General features: G+C 39.1%; 1 protein-coding gene across 2 annotated transcripts; it reads right to left on the bottom strand.

Moving 5' to 3' along the window:
* Window positions 1-8,469: 8,469 nt before the first annotated feature.
* Window positions 8,470-17,371, bottom strand: NPY2R (neuropeptide Y receptor Y2). 2 transcript variants are annotated; one of them, XM_027597288.1, is made up of 2 exons: window positions 16,021-17,371; window positions 8,470-11,614 (listed from the first exon to the last, which is right to left on the bottom strand). In XM_027597288.1, the coding sequence occupies exon 2, from the start codon at window positions 11,584-11,586 to the stop codon at window positions 10,438-10,440; it is 1,149 nt and encodes a 382-aa protein (XP_027453089.1). In that variant the 5' UTR covers window positions 11,587-11,614; window positions 16,021-17,371; the 3' UTR covers window positions 8,470-10,437. The 2 variants fall into 2 exon arrangements, with proteins under 2 accessions (XP_027453089.1, XP_027453088.1); XM_027597287.1 differs by having other exon boundaries at window positions 16,031-17,370.
* Between the last annotated feature and the right edge of the window lie 4,725 nt (window positions 17,372-22,096).

The raw sequence follows: 22,096 nt of genomic DNA, 5'->3' as shown, positions 1-22,096 counted from the left end.
TTATTATCTAATGTGTAGTGTAAACAATTGAAATCATATAGAATATATTTTCTGATAACTAAGGTATTATATTAGAAATCAACAGTAATAATATGCCTAGAAAAAGTTCCAAATATTTGAAGATTAACACACTCCCCCAATCCATAGGTCTAGAAGAAATCACAAAAGAAAATAGAAAATAATCTAACTGAATAACAGTGAAAATATTATGTACCAAAATTTAGAAGGGGAATATAGCTAAAATGAATTTAAAGGAAAATTTATATATGTAAAAATTTACTTAATAATAAGACATAAAACAAGTAATTTAAGTTTTAGTTTTGAGAAGGTAGAAAAATTTCCAATTAAACCCAAAGCAAATAAAAGAAATAATAAAATAATGGCATGTATCAATGAAAATAGAAACATGAAAACAAAAAAAAATTATCAAACCAAAGGTTAGGTTTCTGAAAAGATTAATGAAATTAGTAAATCCTTGACAGAAATAATCAAGGAGAAGGAAGAGAGAAACCTAATTATCAAAATCAAGAATTAAAGAAAGGATGTCAATATATAGCTAACAGAAATTAAAATGTTAAGGGAATATTATAGTCAATTTAATGTAAAAAAATTCAACAGCTTAGATGAAAGGAACAAATTCCTTGAAAGATATATACCAAAACCAATCTAAGGAAAAAAAGTATAGTCCAATATTTACTATGGACATTGAATTTGAAATTTAAAGAGAAGAAAATCTTCCCACAAGGAAAACTCTAAGCCTAGGTGATTCCTTTGTTGAATCCTATCAAACAGTTAAGAAAGAAATAATATTAATATTAATAATATGAACTTCATAAAATAGAAGAGAAGGAAACACTATCCAAAATGTTTTATGAGGGCTTAATACTTAAGACTTAAGACCCAAAAACTGATATGCAAACTTGACAGAGTTCACAAGAAAATAAATATATAGACTAATATTCCTCATGAACACAGATGCAAAAATCTTCAACCAAGTATTAGCAAAGTGATTTGAAGAATACATTAAAAAAATAATACTTCAAACCCATGTGAGAGTTATACCAGGAATGTAAGGTTGGTTTCACATTAAAGGTTCAATCAGTATAATTCATAACATTAAAATACAAAGGTATTTCATAGATGGAGAGAAATTATTTGAGAAAATTCAAAAGCAATACATAATTTTAAGAAAATAACTTCAACAAACTATAACTAGAAGATAACTTCCTTTACCCGATAAGAGTTATCCACCAAAAAGCCTATGGTTATCATACATAATGGGAAAATATCAAATATTTCCACCCCAACCGTCCCTAGGGGTTGAAAACAAATCAAAGATACTTACTATTACCACATCTATTCACCATTTTACTAGAAGTCCTACCCAGTGCAATAATGCAATTAAGATTTGGCAAGAAGAATAAAAACTATCTTCATTCACAAAGCGCATATTTGTTTACACAGAAAACCTTAAGGAACTTGCAAAACATTGCTAGACTTAATAAGTGAAGCTTTAAAGTCTAAAAACCAAATACTAATTGTATACTAGCAATGCCTAGTTGGTATCAACATTAAAAAACAATTCCAATTTTAATAGCATCTAAAACCATAAAATACTTGATTAATTTCACAAAAGATATATATTAGTCAGCTATACTGAAAAGAATAAACTATTAAGAGAAATTAAGGGATGCAAATAAATGAAGAGATATACCATGTTCAAGTATTAAAAGACAATGTTGTTAGGAAGTCATTTCTCCTTAAATGGATCTATATAGTTAATATGACCTTAATCATAATGCCAGTATTTTTCTACAGAAACAGACAAGCTAGTTCTAAATTTCGTATGGAAACACAAAGACCTGAGAATAACCAAATTAATTTTGCAAAAGAAGAACAAATTTGGCAGGCATAATTACCAAATTTTTAAGATATACAGAGATCAGGAGAGTGTGATACTGGTATAAGGATAAACAGAGCAAACGACTAAAATAGCCAGAAATAGTTGCAAACATAAGCAGTAAAGTGATTTTTAGCAAAGATGCCAGGGCAATTCCCTGTGGCAAAATAAAGCTTTTAAATGATCAGTGTCAGGAGAATTGAATAAATATATGGAAAGTAAATAAACCCAAATTGAGACAAATAATGGATGTGAAAGCTAAAACTATAGCACTTCTAGGAAAACACAGAATTTCTTTCTGGCCTAGGTGTAGACAGAGATCTCTCAGAGAGAAGACAAAACAGTAATAACCTTAAAAGAAAAAATGATAAATTAACTTGATCAAAATTAAGAACTTTTTCACAGCCTGGGAAAAGTCATTTGCAATACATGTATCTGGGAGAATGTATACAATTATATATATGTGATAATATAACATATATATGTATATAATATAATGTATATATGTGTATATTAAAAAAGATAATACATCAAACTCATGTGAGAGTTATACCAGGAATGTAAGGTTGGTTTCACATCAAATATAATATACCCATATATATACACACACACAATTTATAAAGACTCACTAAAACTGAATAAAAACAACAGCAAAGACTATTAAATCCAATTTTACATAATGGGTAATTGATATAAACAAACACTTCTCTAAAGATGACATATGAATAATGAATAAGCGTATCAATAAGCAATCAACATCATTAGTCATCAGAGAAATGCAAATCAAAAGTACAATAAGATTTCTACTGCGATGGAAAAAATTAGAAACAGTAACAACACCAAATGTTACAAAGCGTGGAACAACTTGGATCTCTCAAGCATTTCAAGTGGGAGAGTAACCATTTGGGAAATGTATTGGCTATTTCTCATAAAGTTCACTATATATCTACTTTATGACCTAGTAATTCAGCTACTTTTTTATTTTCTTAAGCAATATAAAAATATATGTCTAAAAAAGGACTTAGGAAAGAATATTTATTGCAGGTTTAGCCATAAAGGCCAAAATCTTGAAATAATCCAAACATATATCAAGAGAATGGATAAATTGTATACTCACACAAATGAATGTGACCCAGCAATAAAATCAGAATGAATTAATGATACATGCACCAACCTGGATGAATCTCCAAATCACTGGATTATGCAACAGATGCTAGATTCAAAACAATACATATTCTATGGCTCCAAACATACAAAGTTGAAGGCGAGACAAAATTAATCTATGGTGACAAAAATCAGCACGACGGTTGCTATCAGGGTGGGGTGGAGATTGACTGGAAGTGGACATGGAGTGATGAAAAGCTTATCTCTTAATTGAAGTAAATGATCACGTGTGTATACACTTGTGAAAACTCATAGAATTACATACCTAAATCTGTGCATATTACTGTAAATTTTATTTTAATTAAAATATAAAATAGTAGGGGGTTGATTCTGAGTGCTGGGGCTGGTTGAGATTTCAGCAATGCTGCAGAAATTCAGGGAATCTTCCAGTGAGTTGGTACCCATGTGACCTACTCAATGCAGACAAATAGGAGAATACTGGGGATCTTCTACCCCATTTCTTTAGGATGTTGCTGCCCTTTCCCCTCCATCCTAACTTTCCCCTCCATGTCTTCCTCTCCCCACAGGAAAAAAAAAACAAAACGACAACAGCAAACACTTGGTAGAGCACTCCCTCACATACACCTACCTCATCCCTAGATGGTAAAAAGCAGGAAACAATTATCACAAGAATTTATTATTTTAAGGCTCAGTACACTTATTATGTAATTATTTATTGAATGAACTCCCAGCTATTAAAAAATCAATAATTAAATTAAAATGTTTCCTTCTAGAGAGTTATGAGAGTTTGTAGGTGATTTTAATTAAAAAAAGTTATTGTTGATCTCCTAAGTATACACAATCCATGTAAGGAGACACTTATCTAAGATTTTCCACCTTGCTCCAGAACACTTCGCTCAGCATTACAGAGCCAGTGGTGCAGCCATTACTTTGCTCCTGCCTCCCTCTCGTTTCAGCATTCCTGGTTCCTGGTTTGATCCAATCCCCACCCAGACGCTGTCACTTAGTATCATGACCTCTTTAAGACACTGCTTCCTTGGACTTAGCTGTTGCTCTGATCTTCCTCACTTCAGCTCTAAGCCTTGTCTGTTGTAGATTCACCCTTGGGCCTCTCGTGCATTATGGAATATATCATCTGCTCCTTGGAACCCACTTGCATCACCTGTCCTTCAAGCCAGTCTCTGGCCGTGGAAAACAGAACTGGGGAGGAGGGGGATGATAGGAGAAAGAAACTATGGGAGGGACATAGGCTTGGGAATAACAGAATATATTACAAGAAATGCTGTTAATTTGTTTAATACCATGAGTTATCTTCAAGGATGACATAATTGCACAGTCATAAAAGTATCTTTAAGAATGTGCTGGTGGAAAAAGCCCCAAATAAGCCAGAGGAAATTTGAAAAAGAAAAGCAAACTGGTGGCATCACAATTCCGGACTTCAAGCTCTATTACAAAGCTGTCGTCATCAAGACAGTATGGTGCTGGTACAAAAACAGACACATAGATCAATGGAACAGAATAGAGAGCCCAGAAATGGACCCTCAACAGTCTGGTCAACTAATCTTTGACAAAGCAGGAAAAAATGTCCAACGGAAAAAAGACAGCCTCTTCAACAAATGGTGTTGGGAAAATTGGACAGCCACATGCAGAAGAATGGAACTGGACCATTTCCTTACACCACACACAAAAATAGACTCAAAATGGATGAAAGACCTCAACGTGAGACAGGAGTCCATCAAAATCCTAGAGGAGAACACAGGCAGCAACCTCTCCGACCTCAGCCGCAGCAACTTCTTCCTAGAAACATAGCCAAAGGCAAGGGAAGCCAGGGCAAAAATGAACTATTGGGACTCCATCAAGATAAAAAGCTTCTGCACAGCAAAAGAAACAGTCAACAAACCCAAAAGACAACTGACAGAATGGGAGAAAATATTTGCAAATGACATATCAGATAAAGGGCTAGTATCCAAAATCTATAAAGAGCTTATCAAACTCAGCACCCAAAGAACAAATAATCCAATCAAGAAGTGGGCAGAAGACATGAACAGACATTTCTGCAGAGAAGACATCCAAATGGCCAATAGACACATGAAAGAGTGCTCAACATCGCTCGGCATCAGGGAAATCCAAATCAAAACCTCAATGAGATACCACCTCACACCAGTCAGAATGGCTAAAATTAACCAGTCAGGAAACGACAGATGTTGGCAAGGATGCAGAGAAAGGAGAACCCTCCTACACTGTTGGTGTGAATGCAAGCTGGTGGAGTCCCTCTGGAAAAGAGTACCTAGGTTCCTCGAAAAGTTGAAAATAGAGCTACCCTATGACCCAGCAATTTGGGTATTTACCCCAAAGATACAAATGTAGTGATCTGAAGGGGCAGGTGCACCCCGATGTTTATAGCAGCAATGTCCACAATGGCCAAACTATGCAAAGAGCCTAGATGTCCATCAACAGACAAATGGATAAAGAAGATGTGGTATATATATATATATACACAATGGAATACCATGCAGCTATCAAAAAAATGAAATCTTGCCATTTGCAAGAACATGGATGGAACTAGAGGGTATTATGCTAAGTGAAATAAGTCAATCAGAGAAAGACAATTATCATATGATCTCACTGATATGAGGAATTTGAGAAACAAGGCAGAGGATCATAGGGCAAGGGAGAGAAAAATGAAACAAGATGAAACCAGAGAGGGAGACAATCCATAAGAGATTCTTAATCTCAGGAAACAAACTGAGGGTTGCTGGAGTGGTGGGGGGTGGGAGGGATGGGGTGGCTGGGTGATGGACTTTGTGGAGGGTATGTGCTATGGTGGTGCTGTGAATTGTGTAAGACTGATAAATCACAGACCTGTACCCCTGAAACAAATAATACATTATATGTAAATAAAAAATAAAAAATTAATTAATTAATTTTAAAAAAAGAATGTGCTGATGGGCAAAGTGTATTTTTTAAGGCATGGTGAATATATATCGGTACAAATGATTAGCATGAGTAACAAAACTGCTCAAAGTATATGCTCCACTATGTTTTGCATAAAAGTAGCATCACATCATAACATTGACAGTTCCAAAATTCTATCCATACTCTCTAATTATATCCACTAAAAAAATAGCTGTTGGGAGTTGTTTTTTTTTTTAAGTATAATACTCATGACTCTAATCATCTGTTTCATGCTATCTTAGAATATAATGACAAAAAATATTCACTTGTTATTTTTTCCTTTATTTTTTGTGAGGATAATGTAGCATTTTTTAATTTAATGTGACACTATGTGCCTGTATCACAACCTGTTATGTGGTGTTTGACAAGTAATTTGTTAAAGTGTTAAAACTTGGCAATGATTTACAAAGGAGAGTAGATTCAGAGTTAGTCATTTTCATTTACTTCCATTCAGTTACCTATTCAAGGACTAACAAGAAAGAGTTGGAGTTGTAAATAACTTGTGAACTATCTAACCCCCAGTCCATCTTCCCTATAACCTCACCCATATCTAGGAAAATCTGTGAAGTCTGTGGACATCGGACTAGTGTACCACTGAAGAGAAAAGGTCAGTGATCTAACAGGTGTCTTTTATAAATCCTCACAAATCAATCTTTATACATTCATATTTCATCCCTTATCAACTTGAAAATTTTAAAGATTGTATTCTCCCTGAGGTATCATTTCCTTTGCTCATCCTAGTTAATCCAGAATTTATATTCTTCTGTGGTTTTTAGATCATTCAGTCTTTTTTTTTAATATTTTATTTATTTATTTGAGAGAGAGCGAGAGAGGGAGAGAGAGAGCCTGAGAGAGAGTGAGAGTGGCAAGCAGGAGTGGAGGGGAGGGGCAGAGGCAGAGGGAGAAGCAGACTCTCCTGCTGAGCAGGGAGCCCGACATGGGGCTCGATTCCAGGACCCTGGGATCATGACCTGAGCCAAAGGCAGATGCTTAACCTATTGAGTCACCCAACACCCCTAATCATTGTCTTTTTTTTTTAAGATTTTATTTATTTATTTGACAGAGAGAGAGAGAGACAGCGAGAGAGGGAACACAAGCAGGGGGAGTGGGAGAGGGAGAAGCTGGCTTCCCGCTGAGCCTGATGTGGGGTTCGATCCCAGGACCCTGGGATCATGACCTGAGCTGAAGGCAGACACTTAACGACTGAGCCACCCAGGAGCCCCAATTAAGTCTTGATATAATTCTTTCTTCCTCCATTCCAATCAACCTACCATGGGGGGGGGACGGAATTTCTTTATGCTTTATTCCTCAGTTCCTCTGTACTAATGGGCCAGTTTTAAAGAGTATCTTTAACCCATTGGCCTTGAAACCAGAAAAGGAAAAAAAAAGATACAATCAAACTGTATCACTGTAACTCTGAAAAACAAAAACAAAAACAACAAACAAACAAACAAAAAAACACTAAGAAAGAGAGGATGAGGCTGAAACTAGAAATTACACCATTTGGGCAATTCTCAACATTGCCAAATTGTCTGACAGCAATTAGACAATATATTCTCCCTTCCATTCTCTCCCTGAACCTTAGGGGATAGAAACTTAAGAACTACATTTCCCCAAATCCCTGCAAGCAAAGCTAGAGTTGTATTCCACAAATGAAAGATACATGAATTCTGAAAAGCAAAAGAGAAGTGAAAGGCATTGTTGAGTCTATGGTTAGAGAAGGGGGCAGGATTATGGGCTTAGCAGGAGACAATAAGATTTTTTTAATTGAAATCTCGTTGACACATATTACATTAGTTTCAGATGTACAACACGGTGTTTGGACAAGTCTATATGTTATACTATGCTCACCACAAGTGTAGCTACCATCTGTCACCGTACAAAGCGATTACAAAACCATTGACCATATTCCCTATACTATACTTTTTATGTCTTGACTTATTCATTCCATAACTGGAAGCCTATACCTCCCATTCCCCTTCACTCATTTTGCCCATTTCCTACCACCCTCCACTCAAGCGGGCATCAGTTTGTTCTCTGTATTTATGGGTTGGCTCCTGCTTTTTGTTTGTTTTGTTTTCTAGATTCCCTATACAAGTAAAATCATATGGTATTTGTCTTTCTCTGTCTGACTTATTTCACTAGACATAATACCCATCCATGTTGTCACACATGGCAAAATCTCATTATTTTTTATGGCTGAGTAATATTCCTCTGTGTGTGTGTGTGTGTGTGTGTGTGTGTGCATGTCCATTCATCTATCAACAGACATCAGGAAGCAATAAGATTTTAACAGATACATAATTATAATTATAATTGCAGCCATTGGAGTGAATACATTGACTCATGTTCATGTACAGAAAGGAAAGAGAGCTAAACTGTCTAGGAGTCACCATTATTTTCCTTTTTTTGGTTGTGTCAAAGGCCTACTATTTCATCTTGTACAGAAACTCTGATATAAAATATCACACAATTTCTCTAGTTTCCCAAAGTCTTTTTATTTCAACAGATAAAATCACTACATAAAAAGATATTTTGTTAATGGGTTAACAGAATTAATTAGATCACATATATTAATGGATCATTAATTGGATTCTAATAATTTACTACTACAACTGGTGATACAGTAACATACACATTTCCTACAGGGTAAGAACTCTGCAAGAAGGAAAGACAACGCTTTTAACCACAATTATCTATTAACATCTTAAACAAAGTAACTGCTATTTAAAGGACAAAAAGCTTCTTCTTGGATAGTTACGTCAAGTCCAACAGAAAAATCAATTCATCCATTACATGATATATTACATATATATATTATTTTTTGTTTACTTCTTACTTTTTTATTGTTTTCATTCTTTTTCAGTATTCCACTGAAGCCCACGTCAAGTCCACATCAAGAGCTTTACTTCTTCATTGGAAATAATTCAACAAGAGCCATAGTATGAATTTTAAATATATCCATAAAATGAAACTCTCCAGTTCATAAAGTTAATATTTGTAACTAAATGTAATATTCATATAGAAGCTTTTTAAAATTTAAGAAATCAATTCACAAATTCAGTCATACTGACAAAATGTGATTACAATAAATCTTCTTTAACAGCATCCAAAGAAGTACAAATATTTTAACATCTCAGTGAGTTTTCATAAACATACTAGGGTTTTAGGCATCTTTGATTGGGTAGTATTGAAATAAAAATTGTGTTCCAAAAATCATTCAATGAAAAATAGTATAGCATCTACACTCCACTGTTTATAGGTAAAATTTTGTTATGTATATATTTATAAGTTATCCAAAATACATAGCTAACTATTTTGAGAGGAAGATAATTAATGTTTAAATTTGGTCCAAATAGAATGTTTGCAAAGTGTAATGAATGCAATGTTTTTAATATCTCTTACCAGGTGGTTCCATTTTGATGAAATTATATTGTTTTATTAATTCTGAATGGGTCCATGGAAGATGAATTTCAAAAAATAACACTGCAGTGTTCTGTAAACACATCAGAGCTATGTATCTATGCAAAAACTGCTTACAAATAACCACAAAATGTCACAAAATGCCACAAAAAATATTTCCTAATCGGAATTCATTTTTAGTGAAGACAAACTCAGCTCTAACATAGGAATAATACATGTTCCAAAAGATACAACAATTAGAAGTGATTAAAAGTTTTGAGCTGTATGCTTATTTGTTAGGTAAATAGTATCTATATAAAGTAGTCACAACTTGAAATGAGAAGCTACATGACCGTTTACATTTCTATAATTCTGAGAATTCCAGCCTTCTATTCTGATTTGAAGAAAGTTTTCACTAAATGTGCATTTGGTTTTAAGAACAATTGGCTAACTGAATGTTAAAGATTTCCCCCATCACTGGCCAAAATACTAATTATATAGCAAATTTCAGCTTATTTCCTGGAAGTCGTTCAAATACTTGGTAATGCTCCCTGAATGATTGGTCCATAGGAAGAATAATTAAAAAAAAATACAATAAAGAAGAGCCTGTGGCTCCCTAGGGAAATTAATTTTGGATAGTCTTTTCCTCAGATGAGGGGGCAGTGAGCAGCACATCACCCCCCCGTCGACGCCCTAATATGATTTGAAAGGCAACTTATTTAGCCACCACTTTTTAGCAATGCTGATAATGCCAATTCCTTGTTCGGGTTTCCTTCATTCTGGGAAGTAGTCAAAAGTGTCCCTCTCTGCTTTTACTCAGACTTTGACCAGCCATCCAAGCAACTGTAGGCGAACCGTATGTTGTATCTTTGAATAGGAGTCTTTTCACCAAGGCTTTGCCACCCAGGTTTCCACAGATTCTACTGCAGATGCTTCCATTCAGATCCTCCTTTTCTTCCTTGAAGTGGGAAATCAGGATGCACCTGGGAGTTCTCCTCAACCAGATTTATAGCTCTGGTCAGAATTCAGCTACCAATTTTCATACCAGAGCTTCCTTAGACGCTGGTAGCCTCCGTGAAAGAGTCCTGGGGGCCATTGTTCTTTTTGACTTCCAGGTTCTTTTTAGTCTTGAATGTCACAGACACCTCAGAGTGGATGGCATCCAACCTCTGCTCACAGTGGAAGGCTGCAAGGAAAGCCTTTCTATAGTTGCTGTTCATCCAGCCATAGAGGAGGGGGTTGGCAAAGGTGGAACACATGGCGATAATGTGGAACACGGTGAAGATGAGTTTGTACTCCTTCAGGTCAAGGACATGGTTGTCGATGTCCACAGCAAGCTGGAAGGCGTGGAGAGGCAACCAGCTGACCGCAAACACCACGACCACACACACCAGCATTTTGGTGGTTTTCTGCCTTCGCTGATGGTAGTGATCGTTGGAAGCTCCAGGGCTCATATGGTTCTTGAGTTTACTCCAGATACGGGTGTAGGAAAAGGATATGATGCCCAGAGGCAACACATACAGGATTAACAAGGAAGAAAGACTGTAGACAGTGCCATAGATGTTCTTCTCCTCACCAGGCCACTTCTCTGTACAGACCACAATCTCAAAGTCAGGAATAATCTCAATCAGCGAATACTCGCGGAAGATGGCCAGGGGGCTGGCTAGCAGGGCGCTGATGCCCCAGGCCATGCCAATAATCAGGAAGCTGATTCTCTTGGAGATCTTGCTCTCCAGGTGGTAGACGATGCAACGGTGCCGGTCCAGGGCAATGACTGTCAAGGTGATGGTGGACACTTGTACTGCCAGGCCCTGGGCATAGGGAACCAGGTGGCATAGGACAAGACCCATTTTCCACTCCCCCATTAAGGTGTAGGTAAGAGTGAATGGCAAGCACAGGGTGTTCACCAGAAGATCTGCCACAGCCAGATTGGCAATGAAAAAGTTGGTTACTGTGCGCATGCTCTTGAATTTGATCACCACATGAATCACCAAAGAGTTTCCAATTACCCCAAGCAAGATGATGGAGCAATAAGCTAATATGAGGATAATCCGTACCTCAATCAGCATGGTGCTGTCTATAAGCTCTGGCTCAGGGTCGGGGGCCAGCTCACCTCTGGGAGTGGTTTGCCATGGATGATACTTCTCCACCTTCATTTCGTCCACTGTCTGGTTCTCATCAGCCTCTGCACCTACTGGGCCCATTTTCAGCAACTAGAACAAGAATCTACAACTAAAAAAACGAAGAAGAAGAAGAAGAAATATGGAACAAGGAAAACATAAGGGTGACACGAAGGAATATCACAAATGGATTGGTTTCATTTTGATTAGGGCTCAAAATACCTGTCCCCTGATCCCTAAAATTGCACATAGAGCAACATTTTAATAAAGCAGGCCCATTAATAAGTCTATTCACAAATATGGATGAATTAAACCAGGTCCCTGAAACGTATATTACAATGGTAAAATGTAATACCTATAGTATAGACATAATTTCAGTGTGAATGCTACCAAATTGAGTCAATCTGTTTTAAGTGGGATGAATGTTAGAAACTTTACCAGTTAATTTTATAACTTCTATAAACTCATCAAATTAATTTTAAGGTAGGCAAAGAAAATGGCCTGATTCAATACCTTGACTGCTTTAAATTTATAAATATAGCAACAAATTGCATAGAAAAGAGAAAAATATTGAAACCCTTTGCATGGTGCCTGGACTTTGGGAGTATAACATATTTAAGATAAACTGAGCAGATTCCGTTCCATAGCCATTGCTTCTAGTGTTTAGGTTAGTGTTAAAAATAGGTAGCCTGTGTAAAGCAGCTGCATTTTTTGATGATCTGAAATCAACTTCCTACTGACATACAACAGAATCCCACACAGGATCTATACGAAAAGTATGTCCAAATCTGAAGTATATCTCTCTCTAACCTCTAAATATCAAAGTTTTGATACTTTTCTTCCCCAATTACAGCCCCCCCCAACAAGACTTTTCCTTCTGCATGCATTACTCCAGTCAATGCTATCCCCATGGATTACACCAGGTAAAGATAAAAAGCAGGTAGCCATTCTAGGCTCTGTCAACACCTTTAGCCCCCACATCTAAGAGAACCCTCAGACTGATCTGATACCTCTCTCAATGGTCCTCATTATTTCTACCACATTGACTTTGTCCTTCTCGATTTCTTACCACAATTACTCTAATAGTCTTGTGACTTATCTCACTTCCTCTTCTCCTGCTTTCATTCATCCATTCATTCACTTGAAAATAATAATTGAGTATCTGCAAAATGCCAGGCCTGGTTCCACCCTTGTGATCCTTGCACCTACTCTAACATGCATTTAGCAAGCATTTAAAAATCTATGTCAAGAACCTAGGATTTGTGCTGGGGGAATGACAACAGGATAGAGTCTCCACTCGCAGGCTCTTACCTTTGATAAGAAAGAGCATACTCTGACATTAAAATGGTCTTTCTGAAATTCAGATGTGATCATATCATTTCCCCCAGGTCTCCGGACTGCTTAAAACAATATAATATATTGGTTTCTAATGTGAAATTCTCTTTTCCAGCTTGTAAGAACATCCAGAGCCCAACATCATAGTAAGTTTTGAATGTGGTCATAATGACAAAAGGCTGCCACTGTTAATTCAGAACTTTTTAAAACAAATTTGGTTTTTATTAATCATAATGGCATCTACCTACATTGGTAGATGAGTCATATTTATTTAGCCCACAGACAATGTCTGGGTGGGCCCCCAGCTCCATTCCTTACCTTTCCTCTGGAGAGCTAACTCTTGCAGACTGTATTTTCAGGCTCCCAAGTCATCGGGACGCTGGCTGAGTTTGATCATAGGAAGCATTGGTAGGTAATTAGAGGACAGAGGGAGGGAGAAGCCTCTGTCTTCTTCTCCCTCCCTCTCTTCTCTGGGAAGTGCCTCAGTAGCCTCTCTGTGGCTCTGGTTCCCACAGGACTAGTCCATAGTGATTTTATTTCCAGTGGATGGCCCTAGTCCCTGGGCTTTGGTCACACCAAATACTCCCTGTATCCCTCTGGCTGGGGTGGTAATGACTTTTTGCTCTTGCTAATCCTTGAGTGGCCTCAACATCCTCTGTTCAGCTTCCATCACTTGTGTAATCAATTCTCTGCATTTAATTTTCCCTCCCTTACATTCTGGAACAGGTTCTGTTTTCCATGATCTGCTGATACCATGCGTACATGCTGTCATTAATTTGCTCTCCCACTAATAGTTCTGCACATAGAAGTTGATAACACTGGCCTACAGAAGATAATCCCAACTCCATTATATGACATTCAAAGCTTTCCTTGAACACATTCCTGCCTATCCTCTGGCTTCATCTCTCCTGACATATCAATGCATATGTTATGCCTTAGTCATACTAAACTGTTTCCAATTCCAGCAGTGCGTCAGCTTTTCTCATGCCTCTCTGCTTTCCCTGTTCTCAACTGGGAAGCCTCTCAGTTACCCAACAATCTGTGTTCACTTCTAATACTGCAAGAAGCATAAGCCAAAACGCAATTATTTCCCCACTACAGCCATCTCTTTCAGAACAGAAACCAGATCTTTTCCATCCATTGTTTAATCCTTAGCACAGTATCTAACACATTAACAGTATTCAATCATTTGGCAAAACAAATGCAAAGCTAAAGGAAAGCATAATTTTACTGAATACTTGAAGTCAGCAAAATACAAAGTAACGATTCCTTTCCTTTCCTTAAGATAATTGCCTGTACGGAATTCCTTGCTCTGATATGACATCCTCGTGCTTATTTTCTGGTTCTTAGGTAACCACCCTTTCGAGAAAGTTGTTCCAAGGTCCCTCTTAATTCAATCCCTGATTAGAGCATTAAAAACTTCCAGTCAGTATACACCATAAGGAAACTTCCTATCTCAGGGGCCTATCAAACACACACACACACACACACACACACACACACACACACACTCTTACAGGAGCCTTATTGCAGAGAGAGAGAGAGAGAGAGATTTCCCCATATATTCATATATTGGCTTTACTGATATATTCTAGTTCTGTCTGCATAAATTTCAAATAACATGTTCCAAGGAGCCTAGACCCTCTTTTGTATTTGCCTCTATTCTCGAGAAATTAGAAAAAAAAAAGTGAAACTAATTATCTAAATCTTGCAGTGTATATTTGGTAGGTTCTATCATTCCCCCTAACCTCAGCACAATTAGTCAATCCTAACTCATTAACAGGATTAACAAGACTCCATGAGGTCTGAGTTTGAGGTTTGCCACAAGCTAAATTGAGAGTAAGCCTAAGAGAGAAGAATATTAGTTTATTTATTAACTTATTTTGTTTTTTCTTTTCAGTCCCGTTTTCTTTATTTTAGAGCCCTTTTATTTAAAGCTTCTCTGCAGGAATGATTATTGATCTACAGGCAATTTGCATATGGACACTAATCACAGTTCTCAGGCACACTGCAGGCTTTCAGCCAGGTCAGAGCACTCCCTAGAGAATGTATCATTTTAAGATTGGGCTTCTGGAAAAGTGGAAGAGGAAAAGAGAGTACATAAAGGGAGCTGAATGATTCAAAACTCAAAAGCACAACAATTAAAAGATACGTAGATGAGGGAAAAACCTTTCTTTGAAACAAAGCAATAGAAAGCATTCACATGGGTCAAATCAATTTAGAACTCTGGTAGAGTTTTCTTGAATAAGTGAATCTTCAGAGTTTCTGTTATAGAAATATTTCCTTGTAGAATAGGAAAATGACTTCAGTCTTCTTTTTTCAGAGATAAAGAACTTCAAATTACCTGAGTGGGAAACCAGTTTCTGCTTTAGCTGTATATTTAAATTTGCAGGGCCTTTTGCAACAGAACTCTTATTACCAACAGGCTGGCCTTAGTAAAACTTAACATCTTGCCAATCACAAAACCTTCCAGGAGTGTTTGCCAGGGAAAAATCCCAGAGATCATGCCACACACCCCATACTTAGTCCTAGGGAGAAGGCAGTGGACTCCAAGAATGCTACATCCAAGACATGACTGCTTCATAAGCAGAAAGTTGAAGCTATTCACCTAAGGGTCTGCTAATGGATCATTTACCCTGTGTTTGAACTTCTGGCCTTTCCTTGCCAACAGCATCATCTATTTCATGTCACTGAGTTTAAATGATGTGACCCTTTGCAAAACGTCTTAAAGCTTTTACTTTTGCCTCCTCCTTGTTCACCATATGCTCCTACCCAGTGGGTGAGCCCTTCTGGTGCAAAACTAATGAATGCTTAAATAAATGTACTTATTCTTGAACAGCTTTGGAGAATCCAATACAACCTTCTGCTTTAGACAGGTGTTTGATTTTTTTTTTTTTTTTTTTAAGAGACAGAAACAGTAACAACTTGCTGCTCTGGAAAGATGATGACCTCTCTCTAAGAAGGTCAGGGAAAGAGTAAGAACCTTCAGCAGAAAAGGAAAATTCTAGCTAAAGTAGAAAATAGTGATGGTATCAACCCAACCCCCACCTTCAACCGAAGTGAGAGGGGAAAAAGGAAGTCCTCACACTCATGAGGACCTCCCTTATATCCTCTTCATAGGACCAGAGTTCTTCTTTTGGGGATATTCTCGTTCCCAGAATGTGAATCAGAGTTAGAACTTACACTTACTTACCTGGCCCTGGCGTTTCTGCTGAGATGTGGAAGCAAGACGTGTGCAGCCCGTCCGTGCGATGACTATCTAGCCCTCTGATCCGAAGAGGGTACTGGAAGGTCCCCAAAGGCAAGCCGAGCTGCGTCCGTTCCGACGGGGCAGGACCGCCAGCGCCGCGCGGAAGAGCACCCGAGCCACTGGGAGGGGGCGCTGCTCGGCTCTGCAGCCGACCTCTGCGGCCGAGCGCGCTCGGGCACCGCACTGCGCCGCGCACGGCCGCGGGTTGAGCCGGAGAGCAAGAGAGGCCGGTGGGGGGCGGGGGCACGGAGGTGGTGGCTGAGGCAACTCTTCCCTGAAGGAAAAGAAACAGGTGCAGAAGGTTGGGGGCGACGGTCCCGCCGCGCCAAGGGCTGGACGGAAGTTTCCGTGGCGAGGCAGGGGGACAGCGTCCACGGTGTCGCCTCTGCCTCCGGGTTTGGAAGCCCGCGCGGCGGGACCCTACTCAGCGCGGCGCCCCCTCGCGGATCCCCACTACCACCTGCAACTGCTACTTTCACCCCATTTCTCGGGTGACCCCCAAGTGTGATACTCTGGGCGTTTGCACCACCCCAGCCTCCTTTCCTTTCCACAAATCCCTCTCTTTGCTCTCCGCTCCTCAGTTCCTCGAGAGAGGGCCCCGCGAGAAGCTCCTGGGGTCGGGGTTCACCAAATTGGCCAGGGAAAGTCGAAGGCGAAAGCGACCGCCGGGCGGGTCGACCCAGCCTCGGACGAGGGTGCTGCGGTCCCTGGTGCGGCGAGCAAGAGGAGACCCCGAGGTGGCAGGGGGCCGATGTGGAGGCAGAGGCTCTCGCCTTGGAAGGGCTGAGAAAATCCCACAACTTCCAACCAGAAGTTGTTTCTTCTTTTGTTTGTTTGCTCGTAGGAGCAGAGGTGGGGAGCTGGACCCGCGCAGAACCACAGAAAAGCGCCGCACAATTGAGCCAAGGACAAACACTGGGCACCCTCGCCGGGGGCTGGAGCGCAGGTCGCTGGTGCTCCTCTAACTGGGCGGTCGCTGCGCTCCAACGAGAAGGTAAAGAGAGTTCAGATGCTTTTGCCCACCGTTGGCAATTCCTTTAACAGGTGTCAGTTTACGAGTTGGGTGTTGCGGGTTCTGATTCAAAAGCCCGCAGGCGGCGTGTCTGTTGTGCGCTCTGGCTCCGGGCACAAGCTCTATAGGAAGAGAACATAATGGGTGACAAAAGGAACACAGTCTCTTTCTCCAGTTAGTTGATTTCCCGATCCTTCGCTCTTTGATCATGACCCAAGCCACTCGTGCCACTATGAGTGCGTGCCTCTGGGATACTCTTTTTGTGGAGAAGCCCTCTGCTAATGCCTTGAGCCCATCGAGCTGAGTTAGTGGATCTGAGCAAAACAGGACTGTGGCGTCAGTCCACAATGCTGCAGGGTCTGTTTCCTCGGGATTCCTCCCGGAAACTATTTAGAGCCATTCCTTATAGAAGTCTGCAACCAGTCTCTCTTTCCCTTGTTGATTTTTAGAGGGGCCAGCAGAGCCTGCCAAGTTAGGAAAACAAATGCCTGAAATTGGAAACTAAAGTCTTTCTTAACTATCCTGTGTTGAGGTTTTGCACACATTACTTTCCCTCTATGCACCAGTCTCTTCATTTCTGAAGTGAGGATGGCCATACTGGTTTGTTTGGAATTTCTCTGAAATAGGGGGAAAAAAAAGTTAAACAACTCAAAATAATACTCTTCAAAAATATTAGTTATGGCATCCCCTGAAGATGATTAGATTTTCAGTCTTATCTGGTTTTGCCCACACACTAGTAATATTGCATATGTAAGCATCTTTACACAGCCTAATCTGAAATTGATCATCCAATGTAGAATTATGCCTACAGGAGCATATTTATTTATAAAACATTATTTATAAAACAAAGCATTTTGGGCTTTTCAATTACCAAGAAACAAAAGTAAACAGAACTGGAAATATCCAAGATGTTCTACACAATTCTACTTAAAATATTTTGGTAGATATTACTTACCTTGGGGAAATATTCCTTGCTCACACATGTGTTTTATGCAACAAGTTCAATGCTTCCTAATATATTTACCCCTGTGAAGAGTGAACTCTACACCAAGCAGTCGCAATTTTAGAAGGCTAGGAATGGCTTGAAACCACAAAAACATATAAGAAAACAGATGAGCAATCAGATTAATTGCTTTGGAGGGCTCAACTGACTTGACTGAGGTTGATTCTATGAACATTTTTGCCTCCGTTATAACTGGCTTTCAAAAGCAGCCTAGCACTCTTATACAAATATTTATCTTATTCCCATACAGACATGTGCGCGTCTTAGAAACCACACATAGTTCCACAGACATCTCCTCAGCAGCTCCGAGAAGATTAAATGATCTCTCTCTCTTCCAATAAAGTACAGAACTGAATGAAAAACTTATCTGTTGATGTTAAAGTTCCTTTATCGCATGTCATATTATCAAGAATAGTTTTGGCAGTGGGGCGCCTGGGTGGCTCAGTCGGTTAAACATCCAACTCTTGATTTCAGCTCCCTGGGAGCTCATGATCTCAGGGTCCTGGGATCCAGTGCCATGTCCAGCTCCCTGCTCAGCAGGGAGTCTTGCTTCTGCCTCTCCCTCTGTCCCTCCCCCTGCTCGTGTTCTCTCTTGCTCTTGCTCTATCTCTCTCAAATAAATAAATAAAATCTTTAAAAATAAAGAATAGTTTTGGCAGTTAACTCATGATATTTTTGTGCATTAAGATCTAACTGATACCTTTTGATGTGCATATGCTGTGTGCTATGGTAACAACGAACCACTCTGATGAATGCCAACAAACCCTATCGAGATGCCAGTAGAAGTTTGTGGAAGGAGTAGTGAAATATGGAGTAATCCAAATTGAGACAGGACAGGATTATTGCTGCCTGATTCCTCTGGTGCCAAATCATTTAGTTCCTCAGGCAATTCCATAGCTAAGAAGAATATATGCCGATGTTCCTCAAATAGGGAGCAGACTCAAACTCAGATGCCTACCTGGCTGGGGCCAATGACATAAATGCATACATTAAGCTAAGCTGTGGGAGACAGTAGGGAGTGGTGGGTGTTACAACATCCCTGAAAGCACAAAAGTACATGCCTTTTCTGAAGGAGGAGGCTGCTGATTCCACTGAGCTGCCCTACAAAAATCTAAATTAAGTATTGTCAGATCTGACATTTTAAGAGAACAAAAATCCATATTCTTAAACATCTTCCAAATTTTCAGTGAAGGAAATTAGTTCTTGAAAAGTCAAGCCCCCAGGTGAGTCAGGTCTGTGCAGGCCAAAATAAATAGAGATGGATAGATAACCCGCTGTCTGGCTTGTGGGTCTCCAATAGTGTAACCTCTGATATTAGTATGGGATGTTTGATGAGCCTCCTCAAATACATGAAACATGACTTGACCACCTTTTCCCTTCCCCCACAAACCGTTCCTCAGTGCACATAAATGTAAAAGGAATACAACCAAAGATTAATTGCCAAATAAATAACTTTCTTTTTCACTTTGGGTCGAATAGATATTCTCAGTGAGACTCCCAAGTAAAGGACCTGGCGAATAACTGAACAATCAGGATTTTATATAGTTACGATGAAGAAATTTCAGACAAACTCTTTTGTTAAAAAAGACAAAGTTAGATAACATTGGTATAGAAGACCATTTATGATGCATTTTTTTGATAAAGTGCATCATGACATGGATTTTAAATTTATTTTGAAAGCAAGGAAGCTTCCCCCAAAGTATAAATAATTTCATTGTTTAAAGTAACTTATAGCCGTTATAAAAATCAACAGATGAATGGATAAAGAAGATGTGGTATATACATATATATATATATATATATATATATATATATACACACAATAGGATATTATGCAGCCATCAGAAAAAAGAACTCTTGCCATTTGCAACAACGTGGATGGAACTAGAGGGTATTATGCTAAGTGAAATAAGTCAATCAGAGAAAGGCAAGTATCATGTGATCTCACTGATACGAGGAATTTGAGAAACAAGACAGAGGATCATAGGGGAAGGGAGGGAAAAATGAAACAAGATGAAACCATAAAGGGAGACAAACCATAAGAGACTCTTTTTTTTGTTTGTTTGTTTAAAGATTATTTATTTATTTATTTGTCAGAGGGAGAGAGAGAGAACAAACAAGGGGAGCGGCAGGCAGAGGGAGAAGCAGGCTCCCCGCTGAACGAGGAGCCTGATGTGGGACTCGATCCCAGGAGCCTGGGATCATGACCTGAGCCGAAGGCAGCCGCTTAACCGACTGAGCCACCCAGGTGTCCCCATAAAAGACTGTTAATCTAAGGAAACAAACTGAGGGTTGCTGGAGTGGAGGGTTGGGGTGGCTGGGTGATGGACACTGGGGAGGGTTTGTGCTATGGTGAGCGCTGTGAACTGTGTAAGACTCATGAATCACAGACCTGTACCCTTGAAACAAATAATACATTATATGTTAATAAAAAAGAGAGAGAAAGCAGAAAGAAAGTGTAGAAAGAAATACACATGATCTAAAACATTGCTGTCCAATAGAACTTCCCGCAATGATGGTAATGTTCTATACCTGCATTGCCCAATAAAGTAGCCACCTAGCCACACATGGCTTTGGGGCACTTGAAATATGGCTAGTGAATGGAGACTGAATTTTAAATTTAAAAACTTCGTAAAAGCACCAAAACCAAAAAGTTTGTTTTGATTCCTAATGGAAAGTCCTCCTGGGGTCATTCCTGCCAGAAAGCTGTTTTTTTTTTTTTCTCACCTTAATATCAAAGTTTCCTGAAAGATGTTTTTTTTTAAGATTTTTATTTATTTATTTTAGAGAGAGAGAGAGAGTATGTGAGAAGGTGGGGTGAAGGGCAGAGGGAGAGGGAGAGAGAGAATCTTAAGCAGACTCCCCACTGAGCGAGGAGAGTAAGCCCAACGTGGGGCTTGATCCCATGATCCTGAGATCATGACCCGAGCTGAAAACAAGAGTTGGACCCTCGGCCAACTGAGCCACCCAGGCGCCCCCCCGAAAGACTATTAAATAACTCTCAGGTCATACCAAACTGAATTAAATCCTGGACAAAGCGACACAGTGTAGTACAGCAGGAATGTGGAAGCTGATTCCAGAAGGAGAAACAAGTAAGCCCCATAAATCAAGACAGCAGCCTAGGAAGATCATAGCACCAGAAGACAGAGCAGCAAGCCCAGGCAAGAAATTCTCTAAATTCCAGTAATGTAAGAAAAGCTCAATGATGCTAATAAAATAATGTACTTAACTCAGACTAAACAAACAAAACCTAATAAGTCCCTCGTTAGGAACTATTTTTTTTAACCTTTTTTTTTTAAGATTTTATTTATTTATTTGACAGAGAGAGACACAGCAAGAGAGGGAACACAAGCAGGGCGGGTGGGAGAGGGAGAAGCAGGCTTCCCACAGAGCAGGGAACCTGATGATTCGGGGCTCGATCCCAGGACCCTGGGATCATGACCTGAGCCACAGGCAGACGCTTAACGACTGAGCCACCCAGGCACCCCCCTAGTTAGGAACTATTAATAATCAAATTAACTTAACAATTATAGTGTTTAGGAGATTTGAAACTGATTCCAGCTTGCTTTATTTAAGTGTTCAATAAATTCAGTTATTTATTTATCCTTAGGTTTATTAAGTCCTTTTACAGGAATTCTTTTTAAAGTTTCAATAATACTCCCTTGTAGTAAAACTTATGGAACCTAGATATCCTAATGGCCATTTGGTTATAATATGGATTCTCAATTGGTTGTAAATCGATTTCTGATTGGATATGTGTCTACCTTTCCTTTCAGGCAGGAAAAGGCACAGTGAGAGTTAATATCTGAACAAATATGGTGTAAGTTGCGTCAAGTAGACATAGAAAAAAGAGACCAGTTTATATGAATGGAGCTAGAGGTACTTTAACTTTTTAAACAAGTCTTTAAGATCAACGCAGTTTTAAAAAACTGGACAGTCTAGTCACACTTGTGATGGAAAGGGAATACTTCCTTCGACATCCTTACAAACTTGG

The sequence above is a fragment of the Zalophus californianus genome, chromosome 2 (assembly GCF_009762305.2).
Source record: "Zalophus californianus isolate mZalCal1 chromosome 2, mZalCal1.pri.v2, whole genome shotgun sequence".
NCBI classification, from domain to species: domain Eukaryota; kingdom Metazoa; phylum Chordata; class Mammalia; order Carnivora; family Otariidae; genus Zalophus; species Zalophus californianus.
The sequence above is the reverse complement of the archived record's forward strand: the minus strand, read 5'-3'. Positions and strand labels throughout refer to the sequence as shown.